Source organism: Narcine bancroftii, chromosome 2 (genome assembly GCF_036971445.1).
Source record: "Narcine bancroftii isolate sNarBan1 chromosome 2, sNarBan1.hap1, whole genome shotgun sequence".
NCBI classification, from domain to species: domain Eukaryota; kingdom Metazoa; phylum Chordata; class Chondrichthyes; order Torpediniformes; family Narcinidae; genus Narcine; species Narcine bancroftii.
This window is the reverse complement of record NC_091470.1, coordinates 310924317-310947922: the sequence shown is the minus strand read 5'-3', so window position 1 is coordinate 310947922 and position 23606 is coordinate 310924317. Positions and strand designations below refer to the sequence as shown.

The following is a 23606-nucleotide window of genomic DNA, read 5'->3' as shown; positions in this document are numbered from 1 at the left end:
AAGGTCCACCGACATGTCAAGACCCCCGTCCATCAGTTCAACTTTCTGAAAAGGCAGTTTGAGCATAAACATGTCGACATCGTGCGCCTGCTTCCTGTCTCCTGGGACACCGGTATCTGCTAATGGTGGTAGATGCCAGAAGCCATCCTGCTAAAAGACACTTCCACTGATTCCTGCAGCAGGGCACTGCTCATGCATTGGATTGCGAGGTTCGGAATAGCAGCTCATATTATCACTGACAGAGAGGCACAGTTTACATCGGCACTGTGGACACAGCTAGCAACTCTCCTGGGCATTAAGCTGCACCACCCCACCACCTACCACCCACAATCCAACGGCATTTTCAAACGCTTTTACTACCACCTAAAGTCAGCTCTCATGGCCCGTTTAACCAGCCTCAACTGGGTGGATAATATCCCCTGGGTCCTCCTGGGCATCCAAACTGCACCCAAAGAGGACCTGCTGGCCTCCTCCACGGAATTGGTGTACGGCGCCGCATTAATCCTGCCAGGTGAATTCTTCCCACAATCCCAAGACCCAGACGCTGAGGGGAGAGCAATGTAGCAGAAACTACGGGACAGGTTAGCCATCCTCGAACCCCACATCCCCTCACCCTCACGCCAGAGGCGCTGGCCAGCATCTATTACTCAGGAATTATTAACTGCAGACTTTGTTATTGTCCACCACGGACTGCATTCTGCACCCCTCCAATGACCCTATGAGGGCCTGTACAAAGGCCTCCGCAGCATGGGCAAAACTTTCACGCTGGACATTGGGGGTAGGGAGGAACTGTTCACAGCCGACCAGCTCAAGCCTGCACACTTCAACCTCAGTCAGCCATTCATGCCAGCTCAACCCAAGTGCCAGGGACGACCTCCCAAGGGTTCGGCCCCACAACTCTCAGGGGTAACGGAATATGAGTGTCAATTCTGGGGGGGGGGGGATTGTGTGGCGGCGCACATCTGAACGCAGGTGAACTAGCTCCGCATTGTTACAGCCATGGCAGCGGAGCAGCCACGTCAAGATGGTGCTGCAGGGTCCGTCTTCTTCCAAGCAGGCCACGCAAGAGCACTCAGCTGCGCTGTCACATCATCGCCTGCATGTGGGTGGGACCTACAGGCCGCCTTATAAGGCGCAGCGCACGCTTTTTAAAAATAGGCCATTAGAAGTACAAGCGACTTACAGTGTGTAGTCTCTTCATTTCACTTTGCTCCCGCTACCTGGCAATCATTAAATCTGACAAACTGCTCTAACATTGCTTCCTTATCCCCCTGGGCGTGCTTTGCTCCTTTTACTTCAGTGCTAATCTTATGGTTTCAGTTCTTCTTAATTCACCTAATTTTCATAGTTATATTTTTATATTCTATCTTCACTTTACTGTGTTGGACCTCAAACAATAGAGCTCTGCCTTCACTTGTCCTTAAAACATGGTCCTGATATCACTTAATTGTTAATTTTGATATTTCTGAATCATTGTCCCTTTCTACTTTGAGGATGCTGTATATCTTAAGTTGTGGCTCTTTGTCTAGATCTTTTAAAAAAAGACTTCCACAGCATCCTCTATCCTATAATCAAGGTACTGGTTTCATCTGAACCGTTGCTCGCTTTACTCTGAAGGTAATACAAAACACAATGACTCGCTTCTTTAACTTCGACAGGATAATTAAAGCTCTTACTAAATTGCAGAGGGAATACTTCTGTTCTCATATTCATGCCAAAAGAAGGTTAGCTCTCGGTATCAAATTTTATCCATGGAATGAATCACCACACAATGAAACTCTTGTTTTGGCTGAAATTCATGATGAAATTCAAGATGTAATGAATTAAAAAGTGATGTTATTTTCTTTTTTTCTGCCTAAAAGTTGTTCTGTTTAAAATATATTGTGTTTCCATGACTTTGTAAGTAAAAATAACATTTGATTTTGATCTTTTGGCTTTGTCTTTGTTTTGTCAGTAAAAGTCAAGTGTGTTCAATCCTTGGTGTATCAGTTGAAGTTCACAAGTAAATAGATGACACATTTTAAGCCTTCATGCACAAAAATCCACAGCGCTATTATTTTTTTACAGACTATCAGAACCAGTTTTGAGAATCCCAAATGCACTACAAACATGTGAGAAAGAGGTTGCATCATCCTACACTGTAACTAATTATTCCGGGGACCTCAAAATTATAACATCTCTTTAAAAACAATCTAACTTCTGCAACCCCATTTACTATTTCTTCCATCCCCTTTTCAATCATGTTGCCACCTTGTAACTTTGGGTCTGACCTTGGCTTCTTATTTTTATATGATAAAGAGAAAATTTGTCATTCTATACTCCTAGTGTAGATTCCATGGTTAAAGCACAAAGCCAACTGTTCTCTTTTCTGTGCTCTTTCAACATCACCCATACTGAGTGTGGGAATTCAAACTTTACCTTAACAAACTGAGTCCCAAACCACACTGGATACTTTTTATTTCAACTCAAAATAATAGTTTAGTTAAAGCAGGTCATTTAGTATTGCACTTAATATAACTTGAGCCTTTTGCTCCGTTGGGATAGTATTACAGATAATAATCAGGCCTTTTACTGTTTGCTGTGTGGATGTGGTAAATTACTGCCGAACCTTGCCAAACTGAGTAAGGTTCAGCAGAAGTAAAAAAGGATTCTGTTGACACCGTGGTCAAGTGAAAAAACACACAAATACTGGAGAAACTCAGCAGGTCAAACAGTGCCTTTATGGAGCAAAGGCGAAGATACATCACCTACATTTCAGGCTTGAGCCCTTCATCAAGGTGTGGGGAACATGAGAGATGTCCGAACGAAAGGGGAAAGTGGGGGGTGGAGTCTAGGCTAAATGGAGAGAGAAAGGAAGTAGGAACTGGAATGACTATGGAAGTAGGAACTGGAATGACTATTTAAAAAGTGGGGGGAGGGAGGAGGGTGGAAAAGGCAAGCTGATTAGTGGAATGAAGTGAACTCAATGTTCATGCCCTGGAGTTGGAGAGTGCCCAGACGAAAAATGAGGTGTTGTTTCTTCAATCTGCGGGTGGTCAGGGAGGGATAGTGTGAAAGACCATGTTTTGTGAGCTTGGCATATTTTGACAGATATGTGAGCTTGAGAGTGTGACTCAGAATTGAAATGGTTGGCTACAGGGAGGTCACTTTTCTTGTGGACGGAGAGGAGATGCTGGGTTAGGCGATCTCTTAATCTGCGACCATTCTCTCTGATGTAGAGAAGGCCACAGAGGGTGCACTGGATGCAGTAAATGAGTTCTTTGGAGGTACAGGCGAAGTGTTGCTTCACCTAAAAGGTCTGTTTGGGACTTTAGACCGTGGTGAGGGACGAGGTGTGGATGTAGGTATTACTCCTCCTATGATCACAGTGGAAAGTGCCGGGAGGGTGACGGGTAGGGTAAGGGAGTCACAGAAGACTGAGAGGGGAGGAGAAGGAAAAATTGTCTGGTGGTGGAGTCCTGTAGCAAGTACCAGAAATTCTGGCTGATAATGTGATGGATGTGGAGGTTGGTGGGGTGATAGGTGAGGACGAGGGAGATTCTGTGTTTATTGTTTCTAGGGGTGGGGAGGGGTTCTAAAGCAGATGAGCGGGGATTGGAGGAGATGCGGGTGAGGGCAGAGTTAATAGTGGTGGAGGGGAAGCCATGTTTGTGGAAGAAGGCAGGCATTGCAGAGGCTCTGGACTGGAGGACCTCAGGAAGCTTGCAGGGTAAATCATACCAGAAAAATTTGTTGATGGTCATCCACTCCACTGCACGTCCAACTACTGGGACTGTTGCACTCAGGGACTTGCAGTCTAAAAAGGTGCCCAGTGTGAATGATCACACACGGGCAGTAATTATGGTAATTTTTTCCACAACTTTCCCAACACTGCAGTTTAAAAACCATAATTGTGGGCTTCCTCAAATAATTTTCATACTCTTGATTTTTTTTCAAGGATAACCAGGACTAATTAAAAAGATAAACAAATTTCTCTGCCTTCAAATTCTGAAGAAGATGTCACTCCAATAACTGTTTCCATATAAAATAAGCAAGTCAACTCTACACAAAAGTGCTGGAGGCACAGCAGGCCACCCAACATCTATGGGAAGCAGTAGGCAGTTCACATATCAATCTTCAGCCCTTCATGGACAACCTATTGTTTCTATGGATGTTGCAAGACCTGCTGAGTTCGTCCGAAACTTTTTGTGCATTGTTTCAGTTCTCCAGCATCAGTGGACTCCTTGCTTAACCTTGTGAAATCCTCAATTGCTCAGATGAACCATTGAGCAATGAGAATGAAGTGCTAGAAGAAAGGGCAAGTGGTTGGTGCAGAGGTGGGTGCTGTGATTTACTAATTCACTGCAATATAAAGAGAAATGTTCCATGAGGAATCAAGAAATCCAGATCTTCAGAGCAATGATCTGGAGACATCAATATGGTATATGTGAGGTGGAAACAATTTCCTTATGAGTGGTTAAGCAGTGGTTCCTCAGAAAGAGTGCCCAACACAGGTAGGTCACAATGTGTTGATACAGATGACACTACCTCAATGAAACAGTTGCCCTAAGACTCCGTCAATCCAGCAAGGACTGCATAGTGGTCCTTGTTGTCATTTATCCATATGTAATGAACCATCAAACAGCATCAACTTCAAATCTTAGCAAAAGCATCTCCTGCAGAATTCACATACTAGAGGACATGAGATGGGGAAAGTTTAAAGGAGATGTGAAGGGAAGTTTATTTACACAGAGAGTCGTAACTGCCAGGATTAGTGGAGGAGGCAGGTACAATAGTAGGGTTTAATAGACTTCTAGATGGACAGACAAACATGCAGGGAGTAGAGAGATATGTATCACATGCAAGCAAGAGTTTAAAATTAACTTAGGCGTCACGTTTGGTGTTGCCTAAGTTACAGGACCTGTTCCTGTAGGTACTGTCCTATGTTCGATGAGTTCTTTCATACTATGCTCTGCAGTTTAGAGCAAAATAAAGTTGAATTTATGTTCTTAGAAAACTTGCTTTGCTCATTTTTAATTAATAATTCCAATAAATCCCAACAAAATATAACTCAGCATTTAAAAGAGAAACCACACATTTTTCGATTTTTAAAGTAAGCCTAACCTTGTAGCCCTGATGACAGTTCTGAGTGCAGGGATCAAGTCTTCCATCAGACCAGATTGGTAAGCCTTGTCCTCTGGCTCCTGGTCCACCTCAGCAGCATCTGCAAATCAATGAGCATGGCTCAATTCTCCGTGAGACTGAAATAACTGAACAGTCTACCTGCCGCAGGCTTCATTCAGGCTGTTGGCGTTCCAGGGGGAGAAAAAAAAACATTAAAGACCTGCAACCAGATTTCTTCACTCAGCACTGGAAAGCATTGACAAGAACAATGATGCACTAGAGAGACGACAGGTCTGTCAGCATCACTTCTTATTACATTTAAGTGTTTGAGCAACAGGGGCATGTTAAGCACATGCATTATACCTACATATGCAAATGGTAGTGATTTGATGTGTATTCATGAAGGATTTGGATGCAGGAGACATATTATGTTGATGTATTAAGCATACAATGCTAAGCAGAGCAATGCTTATATGATGTACTCTATCATGTTGCTGATTGGCAGGGGTAATTACTTCATCTGATCCCAATACACTACAATTAGCCATGGTGAACAGGTGATACTATATTCATGGACCCAATTCATAGTGACTAACTCAGCACTCATAAAAGGAGCTTGGCTGATACTCCATTTCAAACCCAAAGGCAATCCAACCTGTTTAGGCAGATATAAAAAGTCTGTTTTGGTCTTGGAAGTGAGCACAGTTCTCTTGCAGTCCTAGGCAACACTTGTTCCCTCAGTCCATTAACATGAAAACAAATGGAGATATTCAGTGCAATAATGCTTTATATAAAGTAGAAATCATTAGCTCTTTCTCTGAGCCAATCAATTGCTATATAAGGCATATGTTCAATACTTCCTTCAATATTCCAATAATAAGGAATATCTGGGACTTTCAGGAAAACAAATAAAATAGCTTTGAGGTACCTTCTGAGCTTCGTCTGAATCCAAAAGCTTTAATGCGAACTGCAGCTCGAAGATCACTGAAGCCCAAACTTTTCTGATCTTTTGAAGGACTATCTTCTACTCCCTCGGTGTGCAATGGTGCAAATGGTTTGCTCTTAACACTGACACCTCTAGGTCCAGAAATTCGAACCCGTTCTAGAAGACTCAGCTTCTGGCTGTAATGAAAACAAATGCAATGGAATGCTCTCAAAGTATGTATTATTCAATATCCTTTCAGTAATAACAAATCGGCATTCACTAAGTCAGGAAAACAAGGTCATGGGACCTATACAGATTAAAGAGGAGAAAGTGCTTGCTGTGTTAAAGCAAATAAGTATGGATAAATCCCCAGGGCCTGAAAAGATATGCCCTCAAACCTTGAGGGAGGCTAGAGTAAAATTCTCAGGAGCTCTGGCAGAAATATTTAAAATGTTCCTAGCCAGAGGATTGGAGTGTTGTTCCGATATTTAAAAAAGGCTCCAAATGTAACCCTAGAAATTATAGACCAGTTAGCCTGACGTCAGTAGTAGGTAAATTATTGAAAGGTTTTCTAAGAGATCAGATATACAATTATTTGGATAGCCAGAGACTAATTAGGGATAGTCAACATGGCTTTGTACATGGTAGGTTGTGTTTAACCAAACATATAGAGTTATTCAAAGAGGTTACCAGGAAAGTTGACGAAAGGCTGAGAATATTGTCTACATGGACTTCAGCAAGGCCTTTGACAAGGTCCCACATAGGAGGTTAGTCATGAAGTTTCTGATGCCAGGTATTCATAGTGAACTAGTCAATGATCTGGGTGAAAATGTAGTAAATTGTATCAGCAAGTTTGCAGATGACACTAAGATTGGAGGCATTGTGGACAGCGAAAAAGGTTTTCAAAGCTTGCAGAGGGATCTTGACCAGCTGGAAAAATGGGCTGAAAAATGGCAGATGGAATTTAATGCAGACAAGCGTGAGGTGTTGTGTTTTGGAAGAACAAAACAACCAAATACAGTAAATGGCAGGGCACGGAGGAGTGCAGTAGAAGAGTGGGACCTAGGAATACAGATATATAATTCCCTGAAAGTGGCATCACAAGTAGAGAGGGTTGTAAAGAGAGATTTTTGGCATGTTGGCGTTCATAAATCAAAGTATTGAGTATAAGAGTTGGGATGCTATGTTAAAGTTGTATAAGACATTTGATGAGACTAAATTTGGAGTATTGTATATAGCTTTGGTCACCTAACTACAGGAAAGATATCAATAAGATAGAAAGAGTACAGAAAAGATTTATTAGCATGCTGCCCAAACTTTAGGAACTGAGTTACAGGGAAAGCTCAAAGAGCTTTAGACTTTATTCCCTGGGGAGTAGGGAATGAGGGGAGCTTTAATAGAGGTATTTAAAATGATGAGGGGAATAGACAGAGTAAATGTAGATAGGTTTTGTCCCCTGAAGGTAGGTGAGATACAAACCAGAGGACATGGGTTAAGAGTAAAAGGGGAAAGGTTTAGGGGAACATGAGGGGGGACTTCTTCACACAGAGAGTGGTGGGAATGTGTTGCAGTCTGCCAGCTGAGGTAGTGAAAGAAGGCTCAATTTTAACATTTAACAAGAATCTGGACAGGTACAAATGATGAGAGAGAAATGGAGGGCAGTGGGACGAGGCCAGTAGTTCTCAACCTTTTTCTTTCCACTCATATACCATTTTACATATTCCCTATGCCTTAGATGCTCTGTGATTAGTAAAGGATTGCTTAAGGTGGTATGTGGGTGGGAAGAAAATGTTTCAAAACCACTGTTTTAATCATACCTAATTGACTCGCTATGTGCACGGCTTTATAACTCCAAAGGAAATGGGCCAATGACAATTTTTCTCAAGCAAAATATTTCAGTGACAATTGGGTCTAGAGCAGTGATTCTCAACCTTTCTTTCCCACTCACGTACCACTTTTAAGCAATCCCTTACTAATCACAGAGCATCAATGGCATGGGAATTACTTAAAGTGGTATGTGAGTGGAAAGAAAAAGGTTGAGAACCACTGCACTAGGCCAAACAAATGGTCAGCACAGACTAGAAGGGCCTAAGGGACTTGTTTATGTGCTGAAGTGTTCTATGGTTCTATTGTAGGCTTTCCATCAAAGACCCCACAGATTGTAACTGCATCAGCTATGGTTCATGGGTAGCACTCATATCTCCAAATCTGCTGATTTTGAATTTGTCTGACTTCATAAAGGAATTAAAATCTATAAGAACACTCTTATGCAGTGCTGATGGAATGGTGCATCATCAGATGAGTTGTTGAACCAAGACCTTTTCATCTTTCCGAGATGGATGTAAAATACCTTTGACACAGCTTTGAATTCTCTTCCAAGTCCTCATTCACATTTGCCACTCAATCCAAGTTTCTAAAAGTAAGATTTTCTTGGTATCATCACATTTATGTTTGAGGACCATTGTTCTACACTAAATCACTGCCACATTTCTCATGTTACTGTACTTAACCAAGAAATTTTTTTAATTTTTTAAATTTAGACATACAACACAGTAACAGACTATTTTGGCCCACAGTCTGTGCTGCCCAATTTACACCCCACTAACCACACCCCCGGTACGTTTTGAACGGTGGGTGGAGCCCCCTAGAGAAAACCCACGCAGACTCGGATAATATACAAACTCCTTTCAGACAATACGAGACTCAAACCCCAGTCCGGTCCCAAACGCTGGTGCTGTAAAAGCGTTGCACTAACCTCTATGCCAACCATGCTACCATTTTTCTGCATTGTGCTTTAAGCTGTCCTAAAGTCATGAAATATGAATCTGCCACCAATGCAAGTCATTCTGTTCTTAAAAAAAATAGAGAGTATTTATTGACAACACTGCATCAAGCAATGAGCAATGTGGTCTATAGAAACACTAATAAAAGCTAACTTACTTAGAGAACTAAGAACCAAGGAGTGAGGAAGTAAAAACAATAGCTATTTCTTCCAGTAAGAGCAGGTTAATTTCTCCAGAAGAAGAAAGTAATAATAGGAATAAAAGGATCATTATGTGGAATCAAGTACACAAAATTAATCTTAGTCACATATGGTATCGGATGATTGACAGCTTGATGAACAGTCATTGCCACTCTGGTGGGAAGTGTGTCGTCACGACATAGACACTTTAGAAGGAGGTAAAGTGCAAGCATCTGAAAATTAGTGTGAACCACAAATGAGTTCTACACGAAGCATCGTTCAGTCATGGCCCTGCCACATCACACTTCGTTAGAACCCAGGGCTGTTACCAAATGACCACAGTTTCTTTCCTGTGCTGAGGAGCATAGGAAGGAAAACCCCATATTTGTGTCTCTTGCCAAGTACAGGGTTTCAGGGTTGGCAGAGGTGAGAGAATTTCCACGTGGAGTTATTTGGAGGTTTATTGCAAGAGGATTTAAGTATGAGTTACAGCATTTAGAACATAGAACACTACAGCACAGTACAGGCCATTCGACCCTTGATGCTATGCTATTTATGGAGGGCCATGTGCGACTCCATCGAGAATGTTACTCCTGGGCATTCTCTCCCAACAAAGGATAATTTTACGAAAGAATGATTGTGCATAAGGTCTAATTGGTGGGGAAGCATTGAGTAGGAAGATTAGGACAGGAATAGACAGCCAGAAGAGGCCCTCAGGGAGTATTCAAGATGATTAGTTTTACTTTCTGATGCACCTCCCTCTCACTCACAAATTTGACAAATGGCATTTGCAAACCATTAACTTTGCAATCAAAGTCATCCTACAATATGGGAAGCTTACAATCCTCAAACTCATTGGCTCAATTTGTGTACTATTATAAAGGCAACATAAAGTGCTGTGAACAAAGCGTGCTTGTGACATTTCTTAAGGAAGAGTGGATGACAAACCATCAGTCCTTTGAAATGTCTTAGAGGTCAACGATGAGGAAGATATTTATGCAAAGGTTGGAAACATGAAATAAAACAAAAGAATGGGAACTCTCAGCAGATTAGCCAGCATCTATGAAGAGAGAAATAAAGTTAATGTTTAGGTCCAATAACGCTTTATCAGAAGTGGAAAAATGAGCAAACACAATTTTATATTTGCAGAGAAAGGGAAGTTTTGGAGAAAATACAGGAAAGGTCTAAGGTACTGTAGAGATTGTGGAACATAGCACAGAACATCATCATAATGCCCTTTGGTCCACAATGTTATACTGAACCATGTAAACCTACTCTAATTCTAACAATTAACCTACTCCAATTAATCTAACCATTATCTCGCTCACAGTCCATACCCCTCTATTTATCACACATCCATGTGCCTTTCTAAGAGACTCTTAAATATCCCTCTTGTATCAGCCACTACGCCCAGCAATGCATTCCAGGCACCCATCACTCTCTGTGTAAATAACTTCCCTCTGACATCTCCCCTAAGCTTTCCTGCACTCACCTCAAGCTGATGTTCCCTTGCATTGGCCATTACTTCCCTGGGAGAAAGGAGGTGGCTGTCCATTATCAAGAGAATCCGAGAGATACAAATGGTAGTTGAGCAATTTTAGAGAGGTGGCAAATCACAGCTGATCTGCCTGAAGGAGGTGTAAACTGAGGGAGATAGATGACAGATCAGCCACAAACAAGCACTCACTTTCACCTCCCCGGTGACACTGGCAAATTTATGGCACGTGCTCTCAAATCTATGGTGATCACTTTTTTTTGTTCTTCAGTCTTCCTCCTTGTTTTTTTTTCATTTTTGTGGAAGGATCTTTGAGCTAAAACTTTAACTTTTTTTCTGATGGATGCTGCCTGATCTGCTAATTATTTCTGTTTTTATTTTATTCTAGATTTAGCCATGATTAGGGGCAGTTGAGGATAAAGATTCACCCAAAGACTGGGTGGGCACATCATATTTAAGCAATACCTAGATGAGCACTTGAGGTACCTTATCTTCTAAGACTTTGGACTGGGAGCTGGGATAAATCAAATGAAAATGGACATATGCAGATGCTGGATATCTGAAATAAAACAAAAAGTGCTGGAGACTCAGAAGATCAGGCAATGTCTTGGAGAAAGAGAAACCAAGTTAATGATGCAGGTCAAAGTCCCATAATCAGAACTGGTAGCTAATTCCGTTCCTTTGCTTTATCCCTAGTTTCTATTTACATGGTAGTGACCCCCCCCCCCCACCTTTTATAAATGTAGGTGTCTTTTTTCTTCTTTTGCCAACCCTCCTGATAGATTCTTCATCGTAACATTATAACATTATCACGATTCTTTAACACAATTGGCCTTTCCCAGTTCCTCTTTCCAGCATAAGTCAAACATTTTGTAGGCTCGCCCGCAAATGATTGGTCACTGCCATAACTTTCCTTCACACTTAATCTGAGGGAAAAGGAAAATCCGACAGCACCTAGATTTGCCAAAGGGGAAAATAACCTTGAACTATATTGTGTTATTGCATTCAGTTAACACTGGGTTCAAAAGCTGTAGGAGGAACAATTGAATTCACATGGTCTCATTAAAGAGGCTGAGCTATGTTTCAACTTTAATGACCTTTATATTGACTAATGGTTACAATGTCTAAATTAGCTCAAGAAATCAATATAAATCATTTACTACTACGGGTTTAAAATTTCTGAATCACAAAAATGCATCAATCTTTCAGTGTTTGCGGGTGAATTTTATTGAGAGAGAAAGAAATTGGCCATGGGTCAGATTTTCCATTCCAAGAGAAAAATAATATCGATCAACGTGTAAGGAAACACCAACATTCCCACTGATGATAAGAGTTATATTTAGCCCCCTCCTCCATCCAGTGTTCTGTTACTGGCAGATGAAGTTGCTTTCTCCTTCCTGAGATGGTGCATCTCTTTTAACCCGGAGACATTATTGAAGAAAACTGGAGCCTGACATTAAGCACATATTTGGCCATTTCTGAATGAAGAATTTCCATAATAGAGTTTGGTTGCTGGTATCATTCGTTGATGCATGTCAGCTCCACGAGAGCTATGAATAGAATCCCATTGCAGGTTGACTGATACTGAGCAGTGTCTTTTATTATTTCTGTTATCGCACAGAAAATGGACAAGCTCACCCATAATGAAAGGCAGGACATGATTTGTGTTTGTTGCTCTGAAGAAGGCAATGAAGATTTGCTGATGTAATTTACTAATCTCTGACATTTTTGCAAATAAAATTTTAAATTCCAACAATTAACTCGTTATTTTAATGGTAGAGGTTTTTTAATTGCTGTTAATTTCTGAGTGAATTGTTGAACTGAATATTATGTTTTCTTACCAAGGCTGCTGCGCTTTCCCTCCTGCTAAGCTTTAAGCATGAATTAAACAACTGTTTCATTTTTCTTGACTATCTCCTCACATAAATATACATTATTAAGTTTCCCAAGTAAGAGCAAAGACAAAGGAATCAAGAAGCATATAGTAGTGTGTGATGAGCATGTTTCCATGCTGCAGAGCTTTATGAATACTTTATGAAGTCTAATATTAGTGCTAGCACGCAGGGTGATGGAATCTGTAGCCAAAGTAAATAGAACATCATTCCACTGTTGACATGAAAAAAAATTCTTGCCACTCCTTTGCGAGCCTGTTACAAGGTCCCATATCTTTACTGGCATGCACAACTAGCAGGATTTTGACATTTGAGTTTTATTTCATTCAGTTCCTTGCAAATAAACAGATACAAAAAGTTCTAATTTCTTTCGCAAATAGAAGCCTCACCTCACAAAAAAATACTAACTGTAGCGTTAGTGTTGGATTAAACTCAAAGGGATTAGCCACCTCCAGTCATGTCTAAAGGAGAGCTCATGAAAGTCAAAAGATGCAAATGAACAAATAAATATAAATTAAAGATAGTAACCCAATAGGTGCAACACAGATCATGCAAATAAACTGATACACCTCAAAAAGAGAGACTTTTGACTTTAACAAGACTCATTGCTATATTCAAGAGCCAAAATGTAATTTTATCAATCCTGTTGTGAATTTAATTATACTTTCAAACTAAAAACTTGCTAAACTTTTCCTTTCCTTTCACAGCCCAATTGTTTAACATAGTCAGTTTGGCTTTCAAGATTAAAGCCTGTGGGAAGCAGGCTTTAATCTCAGGAAATTATTGATTATTAATCAAAACAACAATCGCAACCACACAAAAAAGACTAAATATCTTTTTCGTAAACTGGGCAACTGTAATCTTACTTTTGAGCTCTAGATAATAAAATGATCACAGGCAATTTTGTAACACAGTGACATTACCTATACTTCAAGTATTAATAAATATTTACATGTATTAACATCAAATGTAGCACTGCATTTAAAGGAAGACTAATTATAAAAAATATCACATTCATTTTTAATATCTTCAGGCCAGAAGTAATAAATGTAGCAAAAGTGCAATATTATAAATCTTCTCTTTCATGCTGATTTATATCAGGGCCAATTGGAAAAACCTTAGAGAAATTCATAACTACTGTATTTACAATTACATTGTGGATTTAAGGTCCAAAGCAGTGGTTCTCAATATTTTTATTTCCACTCACATACCATTTTAAGTAATCCCTATGCCATAACTGCTCTTTGATTAGTAAAGGATTGCTTAAAGTGGTATGTGAGTGGGAAGGGAAGGTTAAGAATCATTGCTCTAGAGCCAATTGTTACTGAAATATTTTGCTTGAGAAAAATTGTCATTGGTCCATTTCCTTTGGCGTTATGAAACCGTGCACATAACGAGTCAATTAGGTACGATTAAAGCAGTGGTTTTCAAACTTTTTCCTTCCCACCCACATACCACCTTAAGCAATCCCTTACTAATCACAGAGCACCTATGGCATAGGGATTACTTAAAGTGGTATGTGAGCAGAAAGAAAAAGGTTGAGAACCACTGGTCTAAGGATATTTCAAAATGTTTTGCAAAACTATGGTGATAACTTTGATTACAGGATAACAGGAGTGGAACTTATTTAAAGAGGGTTTTCAGGTGATACCTCAAGGGATAGAGGAAGGATGGGTCAAGAATAAAGTCTGGGAAGAGTATCTCGGGATTCTCAGGCCCTAATAATCATGGCACAGCAATGATTAAAATGAATGACAATGAGTGGGTAGGGAAAGAAGAGGATGAGGGCAAGATTAATTGTGGAAGCAATGAGACCATAGAATGATTTTTACACAAGCATCAGATGAGATGCTGCAAGCCTGTTTGAAAAAAAATAATATGCCAATAAGAGCTGAGGTGATGAGAATTTGATGGTAGAACTTGCTTTGACAAATATGTGTATTTCAGCAGCTGACAGAGCAGAACTGTGACCAGAGGTGAGAGGAAGTGTTATACGAGTACAATGTGATGACCTTTTGTGGTCATAAATTCAGGACACCAAAGATTATGGAGCCTGATGCCTGAATTTTGAATTAAAATGGCTGTGAATCGACAGCATGAAGATGATAAGCCATTGATGGAGATGTGCTGATTATTTACATTTAACTTTAGATATAACAACATGGTAACAGGGCCTTTCAGCCCACAAGCCCATGCTGCCCAATTACACCCAATTGACCTACAACCCCTGGTACGTTTTGAAGGGTGGGAGGAAATTGGAGCATATAGGGAAAACTCATGCACACATGGGGAGAATGTATAATTATTAGAGACAAACTATAGTTTGGAGAAAGAATGGGATAGACTTAAGTGACATCTGAAAGAATTGGAAATTCAGTCCTGGGGACAGGGTCCTTCAGAGATTTGGCTTGGTGAGATGCAGGAATACAAATATCCCATTTCAATTATTATTACTGAAGGTGAAGTCCAGGATTGTAGAAAAGGGTGTAAGCAGATAAAGAGAGCTAGGGATGACTTTTGGTTTGCAGGATTATCTTAGGATTGTGGGCAGTTCTAGCATGGAAGAGTAAGGCTTCGAAGACATGGTCCTACTGGATCCACAAATGGATGACTCAGTTATAAACAGAAAAATTAGTTCCTTTGACCTACAGAAAGTGGAAGATTAGAACATCTCAGTTTGTTGATTTTTTTCTGTTATAATTTTACATTTACTGCTAGCTGAAGCTGACTGTTTATAGCCAGCAAATCTAATGTTGTAAAATATTAATTTACAGTTGGAATTTTCTGAAGCTGTTCTTTACAGCTCTACTATAATATAATTTAATATTAGAAATTTCATGTAGGTAAAACTATAAAAATTTCCAGCTAAAATATGCAATAAATTCATTTTTAATGTTTTATTTTAAATTAAATGTAACAGGTCCATGCCGCCCAAATACACCAATCAAGCTATAACCCCCATATGTTTTAAAGGGTGGGAAGAAACCAGAGCACATGAGGAAAACCCAAGCACACATGGGGAGAAGGTATAAATTCCTTACAGACATTGCCAAATTTGAGAACCCAGATTGCTAGAGCTGTATTAGCATTGGGAAAATCGCTATGCTAACCGTGTCACCAATTTTCTTGTCCTGAATATCTTTAAATAACATCAAAATACTTGCAGACAATAAGGCCTTCACCACTGGTGTTAGTAATGTGATAAACAGATATTTTAAAAATCTGATTTGCAGTCATCAGTTTGTTGGGAGACATAAACTGCTATTTTATCATCATTATAATTAGTAATTTCAGAAGAAATCTTAATTAAATCTTGGAGATTAATATAACAGTGGCTGTGAGATACAAAACAGGGAGAGGATGGGAAAAAATTAGTTTCTTTGTAATTCTGAGCACTGCCAAACATTTAAGCTTCTCCTCTATATATTTTTTGAAATCATATGCAATATCTCCGCTATTTCCTTATTTACTCTGACAGTGGCTCTCCTCAGTGTATACTTTTCAGGTTTGAGGAGTGTACACTCAGTGGTCTTCCAGGACTTGTGTTGAAAACACTGCTGCTTTTAAAAAGGATTATTATGAAGTCTTGAGTAGATTGAGTATAATTTCAAAAGTTCTGGATGATATGAAATGTGGAGAAATAAATGGCAATGAATTGGAGAGAAACATTTAAAAATATGCAAATTCAGTTTTATAAGAAGTATGAACTTGATTTATATAAAGTAAATGAACAATTTCAAACAGGTTACAGGAATAGTGAAAGCTAGGGTATGGATGGACACACAGTTTAAGATGCAAAGACAAGCCGAGAAGAATTTTTCAAGGGTGTATCAACAATCAAATCAAATGCAAAAATATGTTAAATATTAATGAAGCACCAGCTGGAATTTTGTGACCAATTATGTACATCACACTTTGGGGAAAAAATATTATTGTCAATATGGAGAGATACATTGTAGAGTGAACAAAGGGGAAATTTACAAGAAATGTAAAAGATTAAAGGAACTGATGTTCTCCAAATAATGGTAGAAGTTTGATAGGACATCTGTTTTTGGGAATCAAAATCATGGACGATTTTGATGGAGTAAACGAGAAGAAACTGTTTCCTGCTGTCGGAGAGTTGACGACCAATGGACAAGACACAGGGCAGGTGGCCATTTAACCAGAGTTGATGTATAAAATGTTAGGCAATCTAATGGTTTGAAATGCAATACTTGGAAGCTTGGTGGAAGCAGATTCCAAAATAAGTTTCAACTTGCTTTTGGATAAACCTTTGAAAAGCTGATATTGTAGGAGGATGGAGAAAGTGGATGAGGATGGGGCTGAGTAAATCTTTCATTGTAGACACAATGAAGCCAACACCCTCCATCCTTGCCAATGGTCAGGGAAGCCTTTGCCGCCAAACAGCAGAAATTTGGCACTTTCTTGAATCGGTTGGCGGCAGAAAGTGCCGATTGGTGGTTTTGGAAGATTTCTGTTGGCGCTTTTTACAACTTTGAAAATTTTTAATTTTTTTTAAACCTGGTGCCAAATCTGGCAACCCTGAACATGGGTCTCAGAAAGTTGAAAATTCTACAGCCACATGCACAAGATGAGCAGAAGGCAGGTTTCAGAATTAAGGAGATGAAGATTGCAAAAAATGGGACATCAAATAGATTTTTCAAAATAAAAGCAGGGGTGCAGGTGCAAATCCCAATATAATTTAAGAAGCAACTAGATGCTGTGAATATCATTCAGAATGAATGAGCAGAAATGAGCTAAATCACCCTTATCTTGTCGTGTTGTAATCTTGTGAAAAGTATTTTGAAGCCAGAGCATCCAAGGATAGAAAGCTAATAAAGCCTGATGAGAACGAAAATCAGGGACAAAGCACTAGCAGCATAAGTGAGCACAGATATTTTTTTAAATGGGAGTGGATAATGAATATTGTCATGGAGTGCTGAGATACTTAATTAATGTACTTAAATTTCACAATTTAAGTGAGATCCTAATTTACAATTTAATGATATTAATACTTTTTTTCACCTCCCTGTATATCTTTTTCTTTTTGACTTACCATTTTCGTTCCTTTAGCCTTGCACTGGTATCCTCTGTCACCTATTCTCCACTATCTTTCATGTTACCACAGACCTTCCTTTTGATCTTTCTTCACCTTACCCTTTCAATGTATCAAAATCTGTTTAACCAGCTTTTTGGTTCCACTTTTTGCGAGCAGTCATCCAAGTGAAATGTCAACTGTTATTCTCCCTCCAAAGATGTTGCCCAAACCATCAAGACTTCCAATATTCTCTGCTTTTAATTTAATGTTTAGTTTTACAGCTTGGGTTTTGTGGAAAGTTGGAAATTTACAAGTTGAAGGGAGGTGCAGATCCAAAAGTCTCCTTATCATTTCCATGTGGGCCAGTGTAGCTGAAGTACTCCACCAGCTATTCGAGAAAGTATTTAAACACTCTCCAATGCTGAAGAGCGCTAATCTTTGATCATTCTTTGTCTCCCTCTAATGCTGCTTGACCTGCTTAGTTCCTCCAGTAGATTGTGTTTGGCTTTAGATGCCAGCTTCTGCCATCTCCAATGTATTACTGTGGTGGTACACCACCGGCCTACTGCAGGGGGCAACCTCTGTACCTGCAGGAGTGTAAGGGGGACAGGACAACACCTGGCTGGCTGTCAATCAGTCGACCTGTATGGATCAAGCCCCAGCCGGTCTGGTGTCAATCACCCTCCGGAATATAAGCCTGTGCTGGCCTCCGAAGTCTCACTCAGAGTTACTGCAGCAACAGCTAGCCTGGCTCTGTGGAAGTGTTTGTGGATTAAAGCCTGTTGTACAGTCTTTACCTTGTGTGTGTCTGGTTCTGGTCTAACAGTGCACCACAATTACAACAGCTCATTTTATCTCCGGTTTCTCCTCTCTCCACTCGTGGGCCTCATCATGGACAGCCATGTCCTTCCTTTTCACTGGGAGAATCTCCTTGTTCACCAGCACCCTATCAATTATGTATTTCTACTCATCCCAAGGCCTTCCATCTTGCTCCATTATGGGCCTCACTCAGATTCCTCTTGTGGGTCCCTTCATGTTCTGTATCCTGAGCACTCAATTCCCAGGCATCCTGCTGGTAAATCTTCCAACCTATCAATTTAGCTGTTCTTTATACCAGTTTCAGAGCAGTAAATAGAGCTACAACTATTGGTGGCTCTCTCATTTAGTTTGAAAGGTTCCCCTATCCTTGACCTCACTGCATTCTTTGGCCATTTTCTGCCTCACTCACCTTCTCAGAGCCCATAGTATAATAACAAATAGAACAATACAAGTCCTTTGATCCACAATGTTCTGCTGATCCACACAAATTTGCTTCATGTACAATCTAACCCTTCCCTTCTTCACAGCCATAACCCTTTATTTTTCTTACATCCATGTGCCTATCTAACAGCCTTTTAATTGTCCCTACTGTATCAGCCTCCACCACCATCCACAACAATGGACTCCAGGCACCCACCACTGTCTGGGTAAAAAAAAATGCATCCCTCTGACAACACCCCCAAACTTTCCTCCACTCACCTTAAATAGATGTTCTGTTACTGGGCATTGTATAAATCTGTTTCAGTATGAGGTTTGTGATATGGGCATTAGTGGGCAAGGTTGCTGAGGTGTTTTGTTAGTTTAGATAGTGAGGATGAGGTGTTTGAAGTTCAGGTTGGCTGCTGACAAGATTCTGCACGAGTGCTCACTGCCCAAATGAGGTGCCAGTATTAAGTGATGGAACTTTAGGTTAAGATGCAAAAGAGTTTGGCAGCAGGCAATCAAGAACTTTTCTTCCCCACGATGGCATGGATGGCATAGTGGTTAGTGCAATGCCTTTAGAGCGCCAGCTATTGGGACTGGAGTTTGAATCCCGCGCTGTCTATAAGTAGTTGGTACATTCTCCCCGTGTCTGTGTGGGTTTTCTCTGGGGGCTACAGCTTCATCCCATTGTTTGAAATGAACTGGGGGTGTAGGTTAATTGGGTGTTAATTAGGCAACACAAACTCTTGGGCTGAAATGGTCTGTTACCATGCTACATATCTAAATTTTTTTTAAAATTAAAGACCCAACAATTTTCACAACAACCACCACAGAAAGAAAAATCAACTGGCTGGAAATGGGTAGCTTGTATGCAAGTATCAATTTTATGCCTTGCTTAGTCAGATCAGCTCTAGAGTGGCACAGTGGTGCAGCTAGTAGAGTTCCTGCCTCACAGCTCCTGTGACCCAGGGTTGATCCTATCCTCTCAAACTGTCAAGATTCCTTTATTGTCATGTAATAGTACAGAGCATAATATTACATAAAATTGCCTTCTGCCTGCTATAAGGCTGACAAAGAGTTGCCATTGGTGTTGACTGGTACCCCTTGCTGTATGAGTGAAAGAAAAGTGAAATAAAGTCCCTTCAATGTTACTGAGTGCCTGTGGATTCACCTCCAGCACTCTGGTAGCCTCTACAGCCACACAGACAGATTCATTGGCTCCAGATCAAAACCTCCAATATGATCAGGAAACCTTCAGCACCTGAGGCCCTTTAGGAGCCCCTCTTGCCCTCAGCAGCAACCTGCAGCCTAGCTGCAAGTTGCCCACAGCCTGTGTGGGTCCCTCAGGTGATGAGTCTTTCACTGGTCCTCTGCTGTCTTTGTGGAGTTTGTATGTTCTCCCCATGACCATAGGGTTCTCTGGTTTCTTCCCACGTGCCTAAGACCTGTCAATTGGTGGGTTAAATGGTGAGTGATGCAATGTGGTCAGTTTGTGAGAATGTGGGGAGAAGATGTTAAGGGGAAAATTAATGGAGAAATTGAATTTTTCTGTGACCGAGCCTAGACTTAATAGGCCAAAAAAAAGGCTCCTTACATGATTTGAAGAAATAGGGAATATCGCACAGTAGTTGCCAAGGAGTCTAATGTCGAAAGAAAAGTGGTTTATTGGGTGATCTCTGAAATTTGAGTCAGAAATATATATAATTAACAATGAACTTGAGACCTGAGCAGATGGTATTTGAACATTCTCAAAATACTGACAAATAAAATGGTCCTGATGCATGGCAAAATAATTATTTTTAATAGTCATTCCGCATGCTGCCTCTTCTCTAGTTCGGCATGCTGCCTCTTCTCTAGTTCCTCCAGACAGGTTCAACATGCATCAGATGCATGACTATTAAAAAGAACCCGGTATTGTCTGATTGGGAATCCTGTTATCCTGTTTATTTGTAGGCATACATTTTCTTTTGCACTCATTGAACCCCAATTGTTCTCCTTGCTCAAAGGTGATGGAGTAGTCAGGCTGTGAGATTCTTGACTCTAATGACATAGAAAGTTGTGGCCCAGAGTAGGTATCAAGTTATGGCAGGTGTATTTGTCAGTAATTGTTCATAAATGGAATGCTCAATGTCTTGCTCATGCTCAAAACAACATCCTCAATGACGAGATGACAATTGCCTTTGTCTGGCTTCTTGTATAATTACCATCATAAATAAGCATGCCCAAAGTATGAAGGTTTCTCTCACCAAGGTCAGAGGGAATGATCATATATTCTGACCAGCAAAAATTATGCCTAAGTAGTCAAAACTGGTTCAGCAGGCCATGTGGGGCTATCAAGCTCAACTGAGCATGGGGGAGAGAGTGTGTTCAAGCCTCATGAAAACCATGCAGATAGTGGAAGGTTAGCGAGAATGGAACAGGAGATTATGGGAGACTGATGCAACGCTCACATCCCAGTCTCTCTCTTCCTCTCCACAGTGAACCTCAGACACTAGATTTGTGGAATCATAGATGAAGCAACATATCTGATTATTCTGTGATGAACACACTGGAAAACCAGCAGGCAGTTCTCTTGTTGAACCTGAATTTATTGTTCAGTAAATATTCAGTGAATAGATCCTATACGCAATTCAGATATTTGCTTCAGCAAACAGTGAAAGAACTTCCCCTAAATCTCACTGGGACAGAAAGATTCATCACCTGTCAGTTCAAATCTGATGTGAAAGAAACATATTGACCTAACCAGATGAATCAAAATCACCTCAGGTCAAATTGCTACATCTGAAAGAATATTTGGATGAGGATCAGTCTGATTTAAATCATTTCTTTTCCATTCTTCTAAAATATTAGCAATCCTGCAGTTATATTATCATGATGTTACTACTTTACCATTGAAGCAGTAATTATGCCTGAGTTAAGTGCAGTCCTTAAGTTAATCTCCCTATTCCTCACAGACGACAAGGTTGCTTTGCCCGAGTAAATCCCAGATTAAAAATTGACTGAAACTGTTAGAATATGGACTTAAAATGAGTCAACACTTTGAAACAATAATAATTATAGTTTTGGATCTGTGCGCAGCTGAAGGGACTTTGGGGAAGGATGTTAACCTTAAAAACATGGCACACTCGACCTAAAATGTTGTCAATGCTGATATAATTGGACTCAGATTAGTAAACTTGAAATGACTAGAGGTGATCAGTTTACAGTTTTCAGATGACTTTCAATGGGCAAACCATTAGGTGTATTTGAACTGCCTATCCAATTGGTTTTTTAATTCCATTCCAATGAGACACACACAATTTCCTCAGCAAAACAAAAAGTGGCCTCTGGGGGGGACGATCTCTTCCTTGGATCAGATATTTCAGTGAGAAGAGAGTAGCATTGAATGTTAAATGTTTTTAATCAACTGTGAGCATGAATAGTTATTAATTAGTTGCCTGAGTTATTAGGGAAAAGAGAAGAAACCTGAACCCTCTATCCATGTGCAATAAACAGTCTGCTAGAGGAACTCAGTGGTTGAGCAGAATCAGTGGGAGGAAAAACGATGTTGACATTTCAGATCAGAACCTTTCATCAAGGTGTTTTTTTTTGTTGTACATTCCAGCATCTGCAGTCTCTTGTGCCTCCGGATTCCCATCCATGTACCAGATTGAATGCATTGTAATTGCATCTGCAGATACCTCTACAACTTTCTCTGGCATCTTGTTCACATGCCTCCCATTCTTTGTTTCAAAAAGCTGCCACTTTAGGTTGCCCTTAAAGCTCTCCCCTCTTGCTTTAAATCTATCTCCTCTAGATTTAGATTCTCCTGTCATGGGGAAGAAATATTGTAACCAGCTTATATATGTCCATAAAGGTCATCCGTCAGGCACTCACACTCCAGGTGAAAGAGACCCAGTCTTTCTTTATAACTCAAACCTACAGTTCTGGGAACAACCTTCTGAATCCTTTGTGTACCTTTCCCTCTTAATAATATCCTTCCTATAGTTTAGTTATGAGAACTGCACATCATCGACCAGAACTGAATAAGAATATTCTATCCTTAAGAAGCAAGCATCGTAATACTTCTGCCATTGCTTCTAGCAGGACTGGAGTGATTGGTAATATTGACTCCAATCTCTAACTTAGCTAGTCTAGCTCTCTCCAATTATGGTCAACTTTAATATATACTGTCCTTTTCTTGAATAAACTGCACAATTTTTCCTGTGGAAATAGGAAAATAAAATTCCTCCCACTACACTTCACAATGGCTAATATATACCTCACATTATTATTTGATGTTTGTTTCTAATAAATTTCTTATTTATAATAAAACTATTGTGTTTGCTTCTAACAGGTGTTCTAAGAGTTTGGATATGCGGTATTTGGATGGTGACTGATTAGTGGTATGTGGTTTCACAAATCTTATAGAGTTTTTTTGTGGATGTTGTCTACATGGAATTTAGTAAGGCCTCCCATGTGGAAGTTGAGTCTGGAAAGTTCAGATGCTCGGTATTTATGGTAAGGTTGTAAATTGGATTTGACATTGGCTGGACGGAAGAAGCCAGAGAGTGGTGCTGGTTGATTGTCTCTGATTGGATGCTGTGACTAGTGTTCTGTCTCAAAGATCGATGCTGGGTTCGCTGGTGCTTGTTAATCAGCTAAATGATAATGTGGTAAATTGGATGAGCAAGTTTGCAGATGACACAAAGTTTAGAGGTGTAGTGGATAATGAGAAAGGCTTTCAAGGCTTGAAGATGGATCTGGACCAGGTGGACTGCAAAATGGCAGATGGAATTTAATGCAGACAAGCCTGAGGTTTTGCATTTTGGAAGGACAAACCAAGAAAAGGCAAACACGATAAATGGTAGGGCACTGAAGAGTGCAGTAGAACAGAAGGATCTGGGAATACAGATACATAACTTTTTATAAAGAGTGCTTTTGGCAGATTGACCTTCATAAATCAAAGT

The 23606-nt window shown here is 40.1% G+C and overlaps 1 protein-coding gene across 3 annotated transcripts in view; it reads right to left on the bottom strand.

Annotated features, from left to right (window-relative positions):
* Positions 1-23606, bottom strand: part of kcnq3 (potassium voltage-gated channel, KQT-like subfamily, member 3) — a 192944-nt gene that overhangs the window by 14167 nt on the left and 155171 nt on the right. For all 3 annotated transcript variants that reach the window (XM_069921648.1, XM_069921646.1, XM_069921649.1), the window contains 2 exons: positions 6032-6225; positions 5104-5203 (listed from right to left, as the gene is read on the bottom strand). In XM_069921648.1, coding sequence (XP_069777749.1) covers positions 5104-5203; positions 6032-6225 — 294 coding nt within the window. The remainder of the gene's footprint in view (positions 1-5103; positions 5204-6031; positions 6226-23606) is intronic.